Source organism: Sus scrofa, chromosome 6, assembly GCF_000003025.6.
Source record: "Sus scrofa isolate TJ Tabasco breed Duroc chromosome 6, Sscrofa11.1, whole genome shotgun sequence".
NCBI lineage: Eukaryota > Metazoa > Chordata > Mammalia > Artiodactyla > Suidae > Sus > Sus scrofa.
In genome coordinates, this window is record NC_010448.4 from 49,157,858 (window position 1) to 49,174,687 (window position 16,830).

Genomic DNA, 16,830 nt, shown 5'->3' on the forward strand with positions numbered 1-16,830 from the left:
AGGCAATTCTTGGAAAGGGATGAGGTCTGAGCCGTCAGCAGCAGACACTCCCAGGAACTGGAGTCAATGTCACAGTCATGAAGGAGGTCTGAGCGGCCACTGTGGTGTCCACTACCCGAGGCAGGACTCCAGCGAGCAGGACACCAGCGGAGGTCCAACCTTCTCTAAGAATTTGGCAACGATGAGCTAACAACCATCAAATAAAGCACACTTTCTCCTCCTTCTCTGACAAGGGGACCCTCCCACCCACCGGGAAAGCAAGCTTTGACCTGGACAGCCTCAGACAATACGTGGATCACATGCAAGCTGGCAGGAGTCACAGCCTGACCCCTGGAGGCGAGGTCTCAGATGTTTATTTGAGTTGGGACACCAGGAGGGGAACATCAGGGACTCCAAGGGCTCAGGGTAGAGGCACACTGCCCAGGGGTGGTGGGCTGAGGGCCCATCATCGAGGGAGGAAGTGGGGGGAGTCAGATGAGGATGAGGGAGGACTGGGCTGTGGACCACATAGATGAGCCTCCAAACCCTCACGAGACGCAAAAGAAGCCAGACAGCAACCGCCACACACTGTACGCTCCATTGAGGTGAAAAGGGCGGAATCGGCAAATCCACAGAGAAGGAAAGGGTTTGGTGTGGCCAGGGGCTGGGGGAGGGAGGATGGGGAGTGACTGCTCATGGGTCTGGGGTTTCCTTCTGGCTGATGAGCATGTTTGGGTCTAGAGGGAGACGGCGATGGCCCATCACATGCAGGGACTGAATGCCACGACATGACACATCTAAAATGGTTCGTGATCCCATGGGAATTTCACCTTAATTTCAAAATATAGGCTGGGTGGGTGGCGGGAAGGAGCCGTAGGGCTTTGCCTTCGAGAGCCAAGGAGACAGCATGGGCACTGCTTCTGTCCTCACTAAGCCTGTGACCGTGGTCATCTCTGGCCATTTCTCGGGCTCTGTTTACTCATCTGCAAGATGGGCATGATCACTGTCCCCACCCCGTGGGCCTTTGGGGAGAAGACCCAAGGGACATGGTGTATGCCCAGATCATGGAGCCCAAGGAGTTGAGAAAAGGACCCTGGGGCTGTTCTGAGAAAGGGACAAGTCACTCGGGGAGAGCTGTGGCCTGGGAGGCAGAGCTGCAGAAAGAGCCTGAGCTAAGTTTCCCCTTTTAGCCTCAGTTTCTTCCCTTTCCTTTATTTTTGGACCACACGGATGGCGTGGGCCGGGGATTGGACTTGTGCCACATCCGTGAACAAGCCGGGTCCTTAACTGCCGAGCCATCAGGGAACTCCTTAGCTCCACGTTCTACACATACACCCCTTTTGGAATTCTGTTAACAGGGGAAAGGAATAGACCTCTGTGAGGCTTCAGAAGAGCTGCGGAAGGACGGAAGGAGGTTAGGCTGCAGACAGGACATTCCTACGAGGGAGGCATGTGAGCAAGGGAAAGAGGCAGGTGTCCAGCACGTCTCTCAGAGGCGGGAGAGAGGCAGCGGGGCAAGGGGCCCTTCTCCACAGAGGTGGGGACGCGCATGACCCTGGAATCCCTGGACCCCCTTCCCTCAGCCTCTTTGGCGGGGCAGGAACTGGATCTGGTAGGGCGGGGGCACTGTGCCCACCCCAACAGCCTGGGGTGTCAGGTCGATGTCCTCCGGAGCCACGGGGCTGGCCACGGAGAAGTTCTGGAGGATGGTGGTGAAGAAGAGGAATAATTCGGTGCGGGCCAGGCCTTCCCCAAGACAAATGCGCTTGCCTGTGGACACAGAGGGTGACAGTGTGGACACGGGGGTGAATGCACGTTCCTTGCCCTGTCACCTCCCAAAGCCCAGACACTTGTGTCCATTGCAATAGGTTTGCATGGGACTGGCCTTTGACCTGCAGTTCGGGTGGGGGCTTAGAGGAACCCCAAGCCCTGTGAAAGCAGGTGCAAATCGTTGGGTGGATGTGCCTTGCACAATTTTCCCAGGAAAGACTCCGTAGCTCCTGCTAGCTTTCTAAAGGGTTCTGTGGCCCCGCAGAGTATAAGCAGCCACTTGGGCCTGGATGTGTCTTTGTGTATGTGTGTGTGTGCCCAGGGGTCTGTGCGTCTGCCTCCACATCCAGGTGTGTGCATATTTCCGACCTCTTTCTTTCTTTCTTTTTTCCCTATTTCGGGCCACACCCACAGCATATGAAGTTCCCAGGCTAGGGGTCAAATCGGAGCTGCAGCTGCCAAACTACACCACAGCCACAGCCACGCCAGATCCAAGCCACATCTGCAGCTACACCACAGCTCGCGGCAAAGCTGGATCCATAACAAACTGAGCAAGGCCAGGGATTGAACCCGCATCCTCAGATACAGAGAAGGGCTCTTAACCCGCTGAACCACAATGGGAAATCCCAACTTCATATTTTCAAGTCCCCCATGCCTGATGTAAGAGGAGTCGTCTCTACATCGTAAGGCTACTATGAGGATAAGGACATTAGTGCTTGTTAAAATGCTTGAATAACACCTGCCCGTAGTAAGGATGCTGTAAGTGAAGTTAGCACCTTGTGTTTGTTTCCGGGTGTACACGGTGATGCTGTGTTTGTGAGGTGTGTATCTGGACTGTGTGTGTTTGTGCGTCTCTCGGTTTTCTTCTTATCTCAGCCTGAGCACCATGGGCTTCAGGTGTCCTGGAAAATGCTGAATGGAATATACAATTGCGCCCAGGACTGACCCGCACCGGAGAGGAGTCTAAGGCTTCCATCACATGCTCAGAGACGGAAGGACCGCCCCTCCCTCCAGCCCCCACAGTTCTAAACCAAGGGCTTGGAGAGAACCAGGGACACAGGGAGCCCCCACACAGGCAGAGACACTGGCCCCTTCTCTCCCTTTACTGCCTGGTTCTTATTCTGCAAGCTGACACCCTTGGCAAGACCCTTTCAAGGAGGGGTTTCCAGGCATTTCCTAAGCCTTCCTAGTCGCTGGACTGCGTCTGCACGCAGGTGTAGGAGAACGCGTCTGCGTCTTTGAGGCACATGCAGAGGTTGGTACACAGGAGCTTAGCCATGCTCGGGTCACAGCTCCCAGCTGGTTGGTCTCTTCTGACTGGTTCTGCAACCAGGCACTTTCCAGGACAGCTTGATCCGGCTTCCTCCCTTCCACCCCGACCTCCACATCCCTGGGACACTCCAACTGGACACCCCTTGGCAAGACATCTTTTGGCTCTTGCTTTCTCTCCCCTCATGGCCATCTGCCTCGGCCTTTTTCTCTGCCTGTAACTGAGCAGGACCCTTTCCCCACATCCCTGCTTTAGCAACTCGCTGAACTACAACATGTATCTTCCTGGATGTTTACAGAAACTTGGTGACCCGGCCTCTATGGCCAGCTGCAAGAACAGGATTTCTGCCCCCAAATTTTGCAGCTATCAACTGAAGCCCCTCCCTCACCTTGGCTTGAAACAGGCTTTGCAATTTCGGTGTTGTTTGGGATGGGGGGGTGGGAGAGGTGGGGACAGGAGCCACCTGTCTCTTTGCATGACCCTGCAATAACACTTGCTCTGTGCCAAACTCTTGTCATTCTGGTTTGTTTGGCAACACTCTGTGTCGGGCACCCAGACTGTGTGCCAGCGTGTCTATATCTCCTGCCAGACACTCTTTCTCTGTCTCTGTTTTTCTCATGATTTTCTGCATTCTTCAGTCTTTTTCACTCCCTGTCTCTGTCTGTCTGGATCTGATTCTCTTGGCAACTCTCATTTTTCATCTCCCTCCATCGTTCCCTGTTCTCCCCTCGGTGTTTCTTCTTGAGTACTGGTGTCACCCTCTCCTGTCTCTCTCTCTGTCTTCCTCTGCTTCCCTCCCTCTTCTGCTCCCTCTCTTCCTCCTCCATCCCTTCCTCCTTCACCTCCACCATTTATTATCTCACTTCACTCTCGGTCTCTTTCTACCACACTCTCTCCTGTCTCTCTCCCTCTGGGTCTTCCTTGTTCTCAATCTCTCTCTCTGTTTCTCACTCACTATCCTTATCTGTCAGCCTGTCTCTGTCTGTATTGACCCCACCTCTGCCTCTCTCTAAACTTAGCGCAGAGCTATCGAATGGAGAACTGGATCCTCGCCCCTCACCCCACAGGTGCCCTGCCTCTCCCTGAAATGAAATGAGGGAGGAGCCCATCGCACTGGGCAGAGCCAGGGGCCCTGGGTCCCTCAAGTCGCTGGTGCAATTCAAGACTAAGGACTGGTGCCGGGGTCCACCTTCCTCCCAGGGCGAGACTGGGACCCTTTGCCGCAGTGGCTACGATGTTTGCACCTAGAAAAACATCTCCTCCAGCAATGAAACACAAAGAAACTGTAAGGGGCTAAATATACGGTGCACAGGAGCAGCTGGGACACATCATTAGCAAGAGGATACAGAAAAACTAAAAACCCAACTGCCACTTCTGATGAGCTGAAAGCAAAAGCAGGAGACCATGCATGCCCCCTGCACATCACACCACCAAATGCGTGGGCAGACCATCTAAGCCACCCCTCTGCCCTGACTCTTGGGCCCACAAATGCATCCACCACTGCCCTTGCTCCACATGTGGAATCAGCTCGCCCCCCTCCAGGGGGGCAAGCAAGCCAGGACGGGAACGCTTGTTGGCTCCCCCCTGCTGCAGCAGAGGCCCCAGGTTTTTTGCCTGAATTTGCCCGAATGGCCTCTTAGCAATGTCTATTGATTAAGAAGGCCAAGCGCCCTGGACATTAACAAAAGGAGGAGATCCCTGGGCATTGGGTTTTTCTTTGGGTGGGGCCAAGGAATGGGGAATGGGGACAGAGCCAAGTCAGAGCAGGTCAAGACCCACCCCACCTCACCAGGCCCAGCAGGATAAATCCAGACTCCCCCAGCTGTCAAGACCATGGCAGCTGAGCTCTTCAACCTCTCCCTGAAACCCCAGTCTTCCTGAGTGCTAGGTGCTCACGTGAGCCCTCTGTCTCCACCTTGAGGCTCTGCCCTTGCTCTGCCTTGTGATGAAACCCTCTTTCCAGTGGCTGATTGATACTCACCTGTGATGTCTTAGCTTAGAAGCCACAGCTTTAGGTAAGCTTTTCCTCACAGACACACCAAGCATGGTGCATGTTCCTCTTTTGTGCTCCCAAAGCCCCCTGTAGAGCACTCATCTTACTTAAGATTCCTTTTAGATGAATAAAAGCTGCCCCTACAACCCCTTTCTTTCTTTTCTTTCTTTCCTTCTTTTGGCTGAGCCAATGGCATAGGGAAGTTCCAGAGCCAGAGATTGAACCCGCGCCCCACCTGTGACAATGCTAGATTCTTAACCAATGGGCCACCAGGGAAATCCCTGAGCACTTCCTTTAGCCAAGCAGTTCTAAGCACACTGCAAACATTCATTCATTGAAGTAGATACAATCTTTTGACCATACGATTCATGCCCAGCTGCCCTGCTGGACTACAATTTCCTGGGTGGGAAACTGTGTCTCTCTGTGACTTCCCTGATGCTTTCTCTTCAGCCCTCAACAAAGTACTGGGCTCAGCGTAGCGCTCAACAGATATTTCATACCAACGTGCAGCAAGCTTAAAAATCCTTGCCCAGGGCCAGCTTTGGGAGGTGATGTCACTTCTCAAGCCGCCACTGGGATGCGGTGAAGATGAGACGGGTTAAGGCAGGAAAAGCAACTGGCACAGACGAACTGCTCAACAAACAGAGACCTCTCCTTGCTTGTCTCAAGGAGGGGGTGGCACCTGCCCTCTGGAATGCAGGTCCAGCTTACCTATGGAGAAGGGCATAAAAGCGTCATTTTTCTTCAGGGCCCCAGTGGCATCCAGAAAGTGGTCAGGGTTGAAGGCCTCTGGGTTTTCAAAGTAACGTGGGTCATGGAGAGCAGAGGTCAGGATGGGATAGACTTCTGTGCCCTGAAGAAAGGTCACGAGATTAGAGGACATCACCAAACCTCCCCCACCCCACCCCAGGCCCCCAGAATGAAACAAGACTGAGTGATAAAGCCAAGAAGAGGTCATTTTGGAGATTAAGAGAACCCAGCAACCCAGGAGGCACACTCGAGTTTGATGGGGGAGCCCAGTGGGCTGACATACCTTGGGGAGGAGGTACCCTCGGAAGTGAGTGTCTTTAGTGACCGTGTGGGGAACACCCATGGGGATGAGGTCCCCAAATCTCTGCATCTCATGAATGACCGCATCCATGTATGGCATCTTGGCTCTGTCGTCCAAGGCTGGAGGTCGATGAGAACCAATCACCCGGTCGATCTCCTTGTGGATTCTCTCTGCACAGAAGAATGGGACCAGGGAGCTCATTTAAAGAGGCTGTTTGGGAGTTCCCATCGTGGCTCAGTGGTTAACGAATCCGACAAGGAACCATGAGGTTGCGAGTTGGATCCCTGGCCTTGCTCAGTGGGTTGGGGATCCGGCGTTGCCGTGAGCTGTGGTGTAGGTTGCAGACACAGCTCGGATCCCACGTTGCTGTGGCCCTGGTGTAGGCTGCCGGCTACAGCTTGGATTAGACCCCTAGCCTGGGAACCTCCATATGCCTTGGGAGCAGCTCAAGAAATTGCAAAAAGACAAAAAAAAAAAAAAAAAAAAAGTAAAATAAAAAAAAATAAAGAGGCTCTTTGCAGGGGCACTGCTTCCATCCCACTGTCTCCTAAGGGCCAGTGAGACAGGAAAAAGCCTACAGGAGAGGGTTAGCTCACTGACACCCCTTAGAGTGACCAGCTTCAGGTGGGGCTGGAAGAGTGAAAACTACTGGAATTCTCCCCCACTGGTATGTAACGAATGTTATGGATTCTCTCCCCACATGTGAACACACACACATATGTATGTGCACCACACTTTTGGATAGACTTTCAGCTTTCAGTCGAAGAACTCACAGGTGATGAACCTGTGAAAAATCCTCCTCTAACGTTAGTAGAGAGTTAACCGTGATAACAATGAGATCCTGCTGGATAGCACTGGGAACTATCTCTAGCCACTTATGATGGAGCATGATAATGTGAGAAAAAGAATGTATATATGTATGTAGGACTGGGTCACCTTGCTGTACAGTAGAAAATTGACAGAATACCATAAACCAGCTATGGTGGTGAAAAATAAAAATCATCTTGTGAAAAAAGAAAGAAAATTAACTGATATTTAGTGTGTGTATCAAACAGATGAGGGAGTTCCCATCGTGGCTCACTGGTTAACGAATCCAACTAGGAACCATGAGGTTGCGGGTTCGATCCCTGGCCTCGCTCAGTGAGTTAAGGATCCGCTGTTGCCGTGAGCTGTGGTGTAGGTCGCAGATGTGGCACGGATCCCGCGTTGCTGTGGCTCTGGCGTAGGCCGGCGGCTATAGCTCCAATCTGACTCCCTAGCCTGGGACCCTCCATATGCCGCGGGTGCGGCCCTAAAAAAGAAAGACAAAACAAAACAAAACAAAACAAAACAAAACGAAACAAAAAAACAGATGAGGCACTGTGCTAGGTCCTCTGGAATATAAGAGCAGATGGGATTAAGATGGCCGAGCAGAAGGACCGGAGCTCACCTTCCTTCATGCAAACAACCAACTGCTCAACAACCTTCAACAAAATAGACTGGAAACATCCAAAAAAGGCACCCTACTCCAGAAAACAAATAGGAGGCACATCAAGATGGTAGGAGAGGCGATTACACGGTATACCCAACCCTATACCCCCGGAGGTGGGCTGCCCAGAGACTGGAAAGAAACTTATACTGAAGAGGCTCACCCACGGGAGTGAGAGTTCCGAGCCCCACGTCAGGTTCCCATGCCTTGGGATCTGGCAGTGGGAGGGGGCGCTCCCACAGCATTTGGCGTTAAGGGCCAGCAAGGCTTGTGTGCAGGAGCCCCACGGCCCTGGGAGAAATGGACACTCCACTCTGGAAAGGCACACACAGGATCTCGTGTGCACTGGCACCCAGGGCAAAGCAGAGACTTTATTGGAATCTGGGTCAGTCCTGCCTCCTGGAGGATCTCACGGGGAAATGGTGGGTGACAGACAGTGGCTCATTGCGGGGGAAGGACATTGGAGGCAAAGGTCTCAGGCAGATCATCAGCATGGTTGGATAGGTTAGAAGATAGATGTATAAATCAAGCCCAAATAACTGAGTGAATTTTTAAATGAATAAGTTAAAGGAGAGGTGGATGAAGGATGAATTGATAGACTAGCTGATGGAAGGATTAGGGTAGGTAACGTAGGTTTAGAAAAGCAAACAGATGCAGGAATGAAACGAGCCAAGCAATCACTGGAAAACAATTCATTCAATGAATCGCTGTTTCAAAGGAACAACAGATGAAGCAGCTCCTCCAGCAAAAGAATGAAAGCATATTTCCTGGGATGAATGAAAGACTCAGAGTATATCAGTGATTTCTTTCTCTCTCTCTCTCTTTTTTTTTTTTTTTTTTTTTTTTTGTCTTTTTAGGGCCACGCCCACGGCCACGGCATACGGAGGTTCCCAGGTTAGGGGTCTGTAGCCGCCGGGACCCAAGCTTCGTCTGCGACCTACACCACAGCTCACGGCAACGCCAGTTTCTTAACCCACTGAGCGAGGCCAGGTATTGAACCCTAACCTCATGGTTCCTAGTTGGATTCGTTTCCGCCGCACCACGACGAGAACTAAATGTTCTTGATTTTTTTTTTTTTTTTTTATCAGTGATTTCACCAGTGAAAAAACAGACAGATGGATGAATGGGCAGGTACATGGATGGGTGCGTCCATCTTCAAGTGATGGAGGAAAAGGGGCAAATGAGATTGACAGATTCTTCATTCATCCATCCACCGACAGGGTTGGCTGGGAGGGGGACATTCACAGTCTGCGGTGCTCCTGTGTAAGAGGGGACAGCTGCCTTCGCCTTCACAGAAGACCCTCAGATCCATTGCCGCAGCACTAAACGGTGTAAGAAGATCCCCCCTTGAACGACTGTCCCCAGCCTGCCCACCTGTGATGTGGGGGTACTTGAGCATGAGCAGGAATCCATAGCGGAGAGTGGTGCTGGTGGTCTCGGTGCCGGCAAAGAAGAGCGAAAGGACAGTGAGGATGAGGTTCTGCTCGTGGAACTCGCTGTTGGGGTTGGACTTCTCCTGGGTCCAGAGGGATGGGGTTCACATCAGGGGAGGCAGGAGCTCTGAGGCACTTGCACCTCTTGGGGTCCCTCCCCCTGTTTCTGGAACTCCAACCATCTGGTCTGCTTCACTTCCCTCTATTTTCTACAGACGGTGTCTGTCTTTGACTCAGTCTCTCTTGGCTGTGTCTTGCTCTGTTTCTAGCGATCTCTCTATCTGATCTGTTTGTCTCTCTTCCTTCCTCCCCAGCCTCTTTCTGCCCCTGTGGGTCTTTGCACCTGGGGCCGTATTTCCCCTCGTCCTGTATTTTCTGTGTCTCTCTCACCTGCCTACCAGCTTCCCCATTTCATCTCCCTCTCTGTTCGCTTCCCAATCTCCCCTCCCCATCGTCTGTGTTTCTCTCCCTCCCTCTTCTCCCCCCTCCCCTCCCTTCTTCTCCCCCAGCATCTTTTTCTCCACCCGCCCCCTCCCTCTGCCAAATCCCACTTTGTCCATGCGGAGCAGGTAGCTGTCGATGAGGTCCCGGGGGTCGCTGGGGTCCAGGGTTTCACGGTGCTTCTCCACACTGCGGCCAATGAAGGCATTGACTTGCTGCAGGTTTTTGTAGATTTGCCTGTGTGAGCCTGGAAAGTACTTCAAGAAGGCGGAGTAGAGCTCGAACAGCTGGGGGAGAGAAGGGGCTGTGAGGCTCTCTGAAAGTGACCCCTGTGTCTCTGGCTTCGCTCTGTGTATCTCTGGGGTGTCTCGGTCTCTGTCTGATTCTGTCTCTCTCTCCATCGCTCTCTGTTTCTGTGGGGTGTCTGTCTCTCTGCGGCTCTGTCTCACTTTCTCCATAACAGAGTCCCTCACTCACTGACTCTTTCTCCTTTGAGGTGGTCTTCTCACGTTTTCCACTTTGTGCATCTTTCGTCCTCATCCTCGGGTCTTCCCCACGGATTCGTCCCCACCTCTCTCCATCTCTGTCTTCCCCACCCCTCCCTATCTCCGTCTGCCTCCTTCTCATCCTCCCTCTGTTTACATCCGCCAGTTCATCTGTCTTCCTCGAACCTCTCTCTCCCTCTTTCCACCTCTCACATCTGCCTTGCTGATAACGGGAGGCTTCCACAAGGCGAAGCTGCTCAACACTTAGAACTATTTGTTTACTGGGGAGCATTTTCTATTGCTTTGCCTGTTGAGAAATATAATGCCTGACTTGTCTCAAAGAACTGCGAACAATGCAGAAACATATAGAGCACGATGTAACATTCCTCCTTCATCTCCGCTTCTAGAGGGACCCATTGTTAACTGTCGGGCAGATCTCCTTCCAGACTTTTCTCTCCCATGATTCCCTGTGGGAACAGATGGTTGAAAGCACCTGTTGGGCTCATCACAGATGAGGGCACTTGGAGCCCCTTCCAGATTTTTCAGGTCAGACTCTCCTGTAGGAGGTCATGGGGATTTGTATTTGTGACAGTCGAACATGTGAACCTACACTCCTGGCTGAGAATGATTTATTTTTTTTTTTTTACGTTAATATGCATTAGGAGTATTGCCAGATTAGTTAAGAAAGAGAATCTCTATTATTTTGTTTTAAAGAGGAGCATATTATTTGGTAATCTGGGGAGAAGGAAAAAAAAAAAAAACAGAAAGAGGGAGGAGAAGTGGGGGGAAATGAGGAAATACGATGGCTAATTTTCAAAGCATCCTTGAATTTCTTCATGTGAGGGGATTTTCCAAAGACAGAGGCAGAGACTCAGAGGAGCCAGGGAAGGAAGGATGGCGAGCTTGAAAGTCTCTCTCTCTCTCCCTCTCAATCCCCTTCTCTTCCTGCCTCGTCCATCACTCCCCTTTCTTCCTCTTGGTCTCAGTCCCTGTCTCACCATCTCTCCCTCCCTCCCTCTGGGTCTCAGTGCTCAGTGTCCCTGTCTCTCTCTGTTGTCTTTGCCCCTCTTCCAGCTCTAAGCTGCCCTTCCGGTCTCCCAAAGCAGATCACCCCTGTCCCCCGCCCAGATGTCCGCCCCAGCCCCGCCCTTCCCTCTGCATGTCCCCGACCTGGCTGGAAAAGGAGCTGATGAGCAGAAAGGTCTGGAACAGTAAGTCCAGCAGCTGCAGGAACTCGGGATCTCTGTAGGCGAAGCGTTTTCCAAAGACAATGGAGCAGATGATGTTGGCAGTGCTGGAGTGGAAGTAGTAGGTGGGGTCCTGGAGGGCTCCTAGTGGGAAGAGGCGTGAGTCACGGGAGAAGGAATTAAATGCCTGGGGAACACTCGCCAGCCCCTCGGATGTGCCAGGACCTATTCTAAGCACTGCACGTATTATTTCGTCCTTCTCAACTCGACCCTGTGAAGAAGGTTCAAATGTTCAATGGATTGCATGTGCAACTTAAGAAACTCCGTTCTCCTGGGCCCTTATTTCTTCCCCCACCACATTTCTTTTGCCTACCTCTAGAGGGCTCTGCTCTCTGGGCATTTGTTCTGCTCTTGTTGGTTGATGTGTGTATGTGCCAAGCTCGCCCCAGTTGGAGGGAGGGGGAGCTGGGTTCCCAGGAATGGCAGGTGGATGCAGCCTTGCTCCCTGAGTCTCACCTGTCCCTCTTCTCTGTTCCCCTGCAGACCCTTTCACGTACCTGTCTGTCCCTAGTGTTTTCTCTTCATAAGGCTGCGTCTGTGGCATATGGAAGTTCCCAGGCTAAGGGTCGAACTGGAACTGTAGCTGCCGGTCTACACCACAGTCACAGCAATGCCAGATCCCAGCCCCCTGTGCAACCTACACCACACCTAATGGCAGAGCTGGATCCTCGACCCAGTAAGTGTGGCCAGGGATCAAACCCACATCCCCATGGATACTAGTTGCGTTCTTAACCTGCTGAGCCACAACGGGAATCCCCTGTCACTAATTATCTGTGCCTCATTTTCTTTCTGCTTCTCCAAGTCGCTCCTCTCCTTGACTTGATCCCGCCACGTCTGTCTCTTTCTTCCTCTCTGTCTCTCTGCCCAAATCACCCCGTCTCCTCCTGTCTTTCTGCTCAGTCCCTCGGTCCGTGTTCCTCTGTGGCTCCCTGTGACTCTGTCTCTGCCCCTCCCTCGACATTTATGTCTCCATATCCCTTGAGAAGGGGCCCTGTCGCCTCCATGTCTCATACACACATCGGAGGAGGAATCCAAAACCAACCAGACGTGCCCATCCCACTTCCCAGGAGCAGAAAAACCCAGCTGACCGCCCTGATCACTGCCAGCCCGCCAGCACTGCACGCACAGAAAGGAAAACCAAGTGTGTCCTTCTCAAAATGTGTGCTGTTGGGGAGATGGGATTGAGATGGAGGAATAGAAGGACTGGAGCTCAACTTCTCTCCTAAAAACAACAAAATCTACCACCAAATGCTGAGCAATCTTCAACCAAATGGACCAGAAACTTTCAAAAAGATATCCGACTCCAGAAGACAAAGAGGAGACCACATCAAGAGCAAGGAGGGGCAATTACGTGATCTGAGCATCCTCATACCTCCCAGCTGGGAAGCCCTACAGACTGGAAGCCCTAACTGGTTCACAGACACTCACCTACAGGAAGGAGAATTCTGAGCCCCACATCAGAGTCCCACGTGTGGGGATCTGGCACTGAGAGAAAGAGCCCCAGGAGCATCTGGCATCAAAGGCCAGTGGGGCTTGTGCGCAGGAGCGCTACTCCACAGGACTGGGGGAAACGGAGACCCCATTCTTAAAAGGCACACACACACTTTCACGTGCACTGGGTCCCAGGGCAAAGCAAAGTCTCCATAGAAATCTGGGTCAGACCTGACTGCAGTCCTTGGAGGACCTCCTGGGAAAGCAGGAGTGAAGGTGGCTTGTTGTGGGGGAAGGACATTGGAAGCAAAGCCCTTGGGAATATTCAGCAGAGTGCCTTTCTCTGGAGGGGCCCATTTTGGGAAAATCTGGCCCTGCCCATCAGTGCTGAGAAGCCCCAGGCCAAACAATGATCCAGGTGGGATCACAGCCCCGCCCCTCAGTAAACAGGCTGCCTAAAGACCTCTCCCCCCCAGGCACACAGCCACCTCTAATCTCCCCCAGAGACAAAGCCCCACCCACCAGAGGGATAGGAATCAGCTCCGCCTACCAGTGGGCAGGCATCAGTCCCTCCCATCAGGAAGCCTACAGCAAGCCCCACCACACCCCACCCCACCCCACCCCCCGTACCTACTTTAGCCACAAGGGGGACAGACACCAGAAGTAAGAGAGGCTACAACTCTATCATCTGTAAGAAGGTCACCACACCAAAAACCTATAAAAATGAAAAGACGGAGAACTATAACTCAGATGAGGGAGAAAGGAAAAAACCCAGAAAAAACAGCTAAGTGATCAGGGGATTCTCAGCCTTCAGGAAAGACTTTTTAGACTGTTGAGGCTGAAGATGATGTAAGACATTGGAAATAAACTGGAGGCAGAGATGGATAATTTCCAGGAAACACTGAGGAAAGAGATACAAGATATAAAACTTAAGCAAGAAGAGGAGTTCCCATCGTGTCGCAGTGGTTAACGAATCCGACTAGGAACCATGAGGTTGCGGGTTTGATCCCTGGCCTTGCCCAGTGGGTTAAGGATCCCCGGCATTGCCATGAGCTGTGGTGTAGGTTGCAGTCACAGCTCGGGTCCCATGTTGCTGTGGCTGTGGCATAGGCTGGCTGCTACAGCTCGGATTAGACCCCTAGCCTGGGAACATCCATATGCTGTAGGAGCAGCCCTAGAAAAGGTAAAAAGACAAATAAATAAATAAATAAAAATAAAACTTAAGCAAGAATAGATGCAAAATACAATAACTGAAGTAAAAAATTCACTAGAAGCAGCCAACAGCAGAATACAGGAGGCAGAAGAACACATAAGCGAGGTGGAGGTCAGATTCGTGGAAATCACGGATGTGGAACAGAGAAGAAAAAAAAGATTGAAAACAAATGAAGAGAGTCTCAGAGAACTCTGGGACAATGTTAAATGCACCAACATCCATATTATAGGGGTGCCAGAAGGAGAAGAGAGAGAGAAAGGGACAGAAAAAAGATTCGAAGAGATAATAGCCGAAAACTTGCCTACCATGGAAAAGAAACCACTCACTCAAATCCCAGGAAGCGCAATGAGTACCATATAAAATAAACCCAAGGAGGAACACCCCGAGGCACATACTAAACAAACCAACCAAAATTAAAGACAGAGAAAATATCGAAAGCAGCTAGGGAAAAGAAATAAATAACATACAAGGTTATTGGCAGATTTTTCAGCAGAAACTCTGTAGGCCAGAAGGGACGGCATGATACACTTAACGTGATGAAAGGAAAAAACCTCCAACCAAGATTACTTTACCCAGCAAGGCTTTCATTCAGATTTGAAGGAGAAATCAAAAGCTTTACAGATAAGCAAAAGCTAAGAGAATTCAGCAACACTAAACCAGCCTTACAACACATACTAAAGGAACTTCTCTAGGCAGAAAAGAAAAGGCCGCAACCAGAAACAAAAATACCACAAATGTCAGGGCTCACGCATAGAGGTAAAGATACGAAATCTTCCACACACAATTATGCCACCAAAATCAGAAATCGTGAGAAGAGGAGGTTACAAATGCAGGACGCTGGAGATGCATTGCAATTAAGAGACCAACAACATAAAACAAACTCGTATGTACACAGACTCATATGAAAACTTCAGAATGACTGCAAACCAAAAATCTACAATTGATACACAAACAAATAAGAAAAATCAACGCAAATACAACACTAAAGATAGTCATCAAACCACAAGAGGAGAGAAAAAGAGAAGAAGGGAAGAAAAAAGAGCAACAAAAACAAATCCAAAGCAATGAATAAAGTGGCAATAACATACAAATCAATAATTACCTTAAATGTTAATGGACTAAACGCCACAACCAAAGGACATACACTTACTGAATGGATACAAAAACAAGACCCATATATATGCTGTCTTCAGGAGACCTATTTCACTTCTAGGGACACATGCGAACTGAAAGTGAAAGGATGGAAGGAAATATTCCATGAAAACAGGAATCAAAGTGTGTCCTATTTACAGTTTTCTCTGCTTTCTTTTCTTGAGGGTGGGGGTGCCATGCCCACAGCAGACAGAAGTTCCAGGACCAGGGATCCAACTTGCACCACAACAGTGATAACTCCAGACCCTTGGCCTGCTGAGCCACCAGGGAACTCCTCTGCTTCTTTTTGCAGAAGTCCTGTATTGGTCTGGGCTCCATACCTCAAACCATGCATTGGTTTCCCTGAACCCGGTAATAACAGGCTAATGTCTGAGTTGATGCCTTTGAGGTGTCCTTGACACTGACCTCCCTGCATCTCTCCTGCTCCCCGTGCTTCTCTCCTACTCAGCTCTGCCAACTCTGCCCCCTCTCTCTGTCTCTCATCCTCTGTCTGATGGCCTCGCGAGCTGTCTCTCTCTATCTCTCCATCTCTTCCTCTGCCCACACACATGCCTCTGCCTTCTGCTGCTGTGCACCCACAGACGCACTCAATTTCTCGCCGGCCCCTGCCCCGGGCTCACCCTGGGATTTCCGCAGCTCCTCCACCAGACACTGGGCCTCCTCCTGAATCCGCTCCTCCACGCTCCGTTTTCCCAGGCCGAAGTCCCTCATGGTGGCCAGAGAGAAGCGCCGAAGGGTCTTCCAACGTTCCCCGTTGGAAAAGATCACGCCTGGGGGTTGAGGAGAGGCTTGGAATGCAGAGGAAGTTGGAAACAGACTCTGGGTCCCCCTAAACCCCCTCTTCTCCCCTCCCAGACACACCCTCCCCAATCCCCATCCTCCACCCCTGCTCCCCTCTCGGCGTCTCTGAGGGCCTTACCATATCCCTGGAAGATTGGCTCCAACACAGCGATTTTCCCTCGGCCAGAGAAGGCCTCAGCCTGGTCCACCAGGGCCTCCCGGATGGCCTCTGTCCCGCATATCATGACCACTGGCCTTGGCCCCAGGTACACCGTGAATACATCCCCGTATCTCTCTCGGAGCTGCCAATATACCCACGCCCAATGTTGCCATTAGTCAGTATGCACCTTAGGACCATCTCAGTTGTTAGACCATGGAAGCACTTCCGCAGAGACTGGGAATTAGCCGCTGCCCCAAGACCTTCCACCCCAGCCTGCCTTCCCACTTCCCAGGACCCAGCCACTAAAGGATTAATCCATGACCCAGCCCCCCTCACATGAGAAGCAGTACAGATAGTTAAATAGCCCTAAAACCTCCCCTGCCTAGGATTATCTGTTGAGTCTGGCCAGCTCTCCCTGGCTTCTCAACTAAAAAAAAAAAATAAACATTATCCTTCCTGTGACCCTACTGTATCTTCTCTCTGCCTCCTGACAATTTCCCTGGAGTGCCACCCAGAAACCACCCACCCCTTCATGTCTGGGGGGACATGAAGGGGAAAAGATGGCCTTCTGGGGGTGATCCTGAAATCTGAGAAGTCGTACCATCAGGGGAGGCACTAGGGAACGTGTTCAGAAGCATTTACTGAGGCTGGAAGGCCTGTACACTCAGTGACTAGCAACATTACTCCCAGATACACACCCAGCAGAGATGTATACACTTGTTCAGCAAGATGAAGAACAAGGAGAGTCACAGATGCTCAGCAACCGTAGGTAGAGAATAGAGAAGTAGTGGTGTGTTGCTGTCATGGAACAGTATGCAGCAATGAGAAAGAACTAGCTACCTACAACCGCAATGAAGCCCACAGGTGCAACGTTGATGATCCCGAGGACTCTATTTGTCATGATTCTGTTGATATGAGGTTCAAAACTAGATAAATAGGAACCTATGGTGTCTGCAT

At 51.2% G+C, this 16,830-nt stretch overlaps 1 protein-coding gene across 1 annotated transcript; it reads right to left on the minus strand.

The window, feature by feature from the left end:
• On the minus strand, positions 318–16,015 carry CYP2B22 (cytochrome P450 2B22; the record flags this gene model as incomplete). The annotated part of the gene is given in 8 exon segments (NM_214413.1): positions 318–1,749; positions 5,724–5,865; positions 6,046–6,233; positions 8,906–9,047; positions 9,516–9,692; positions 11,061–11,221; positions 15,554–15,703; positions 15,853–16,015. Coding segments are annotated over 8 exon segments (1,314 nt in total), but the record flags the coding sequence as incomplete, so codon positions are not given.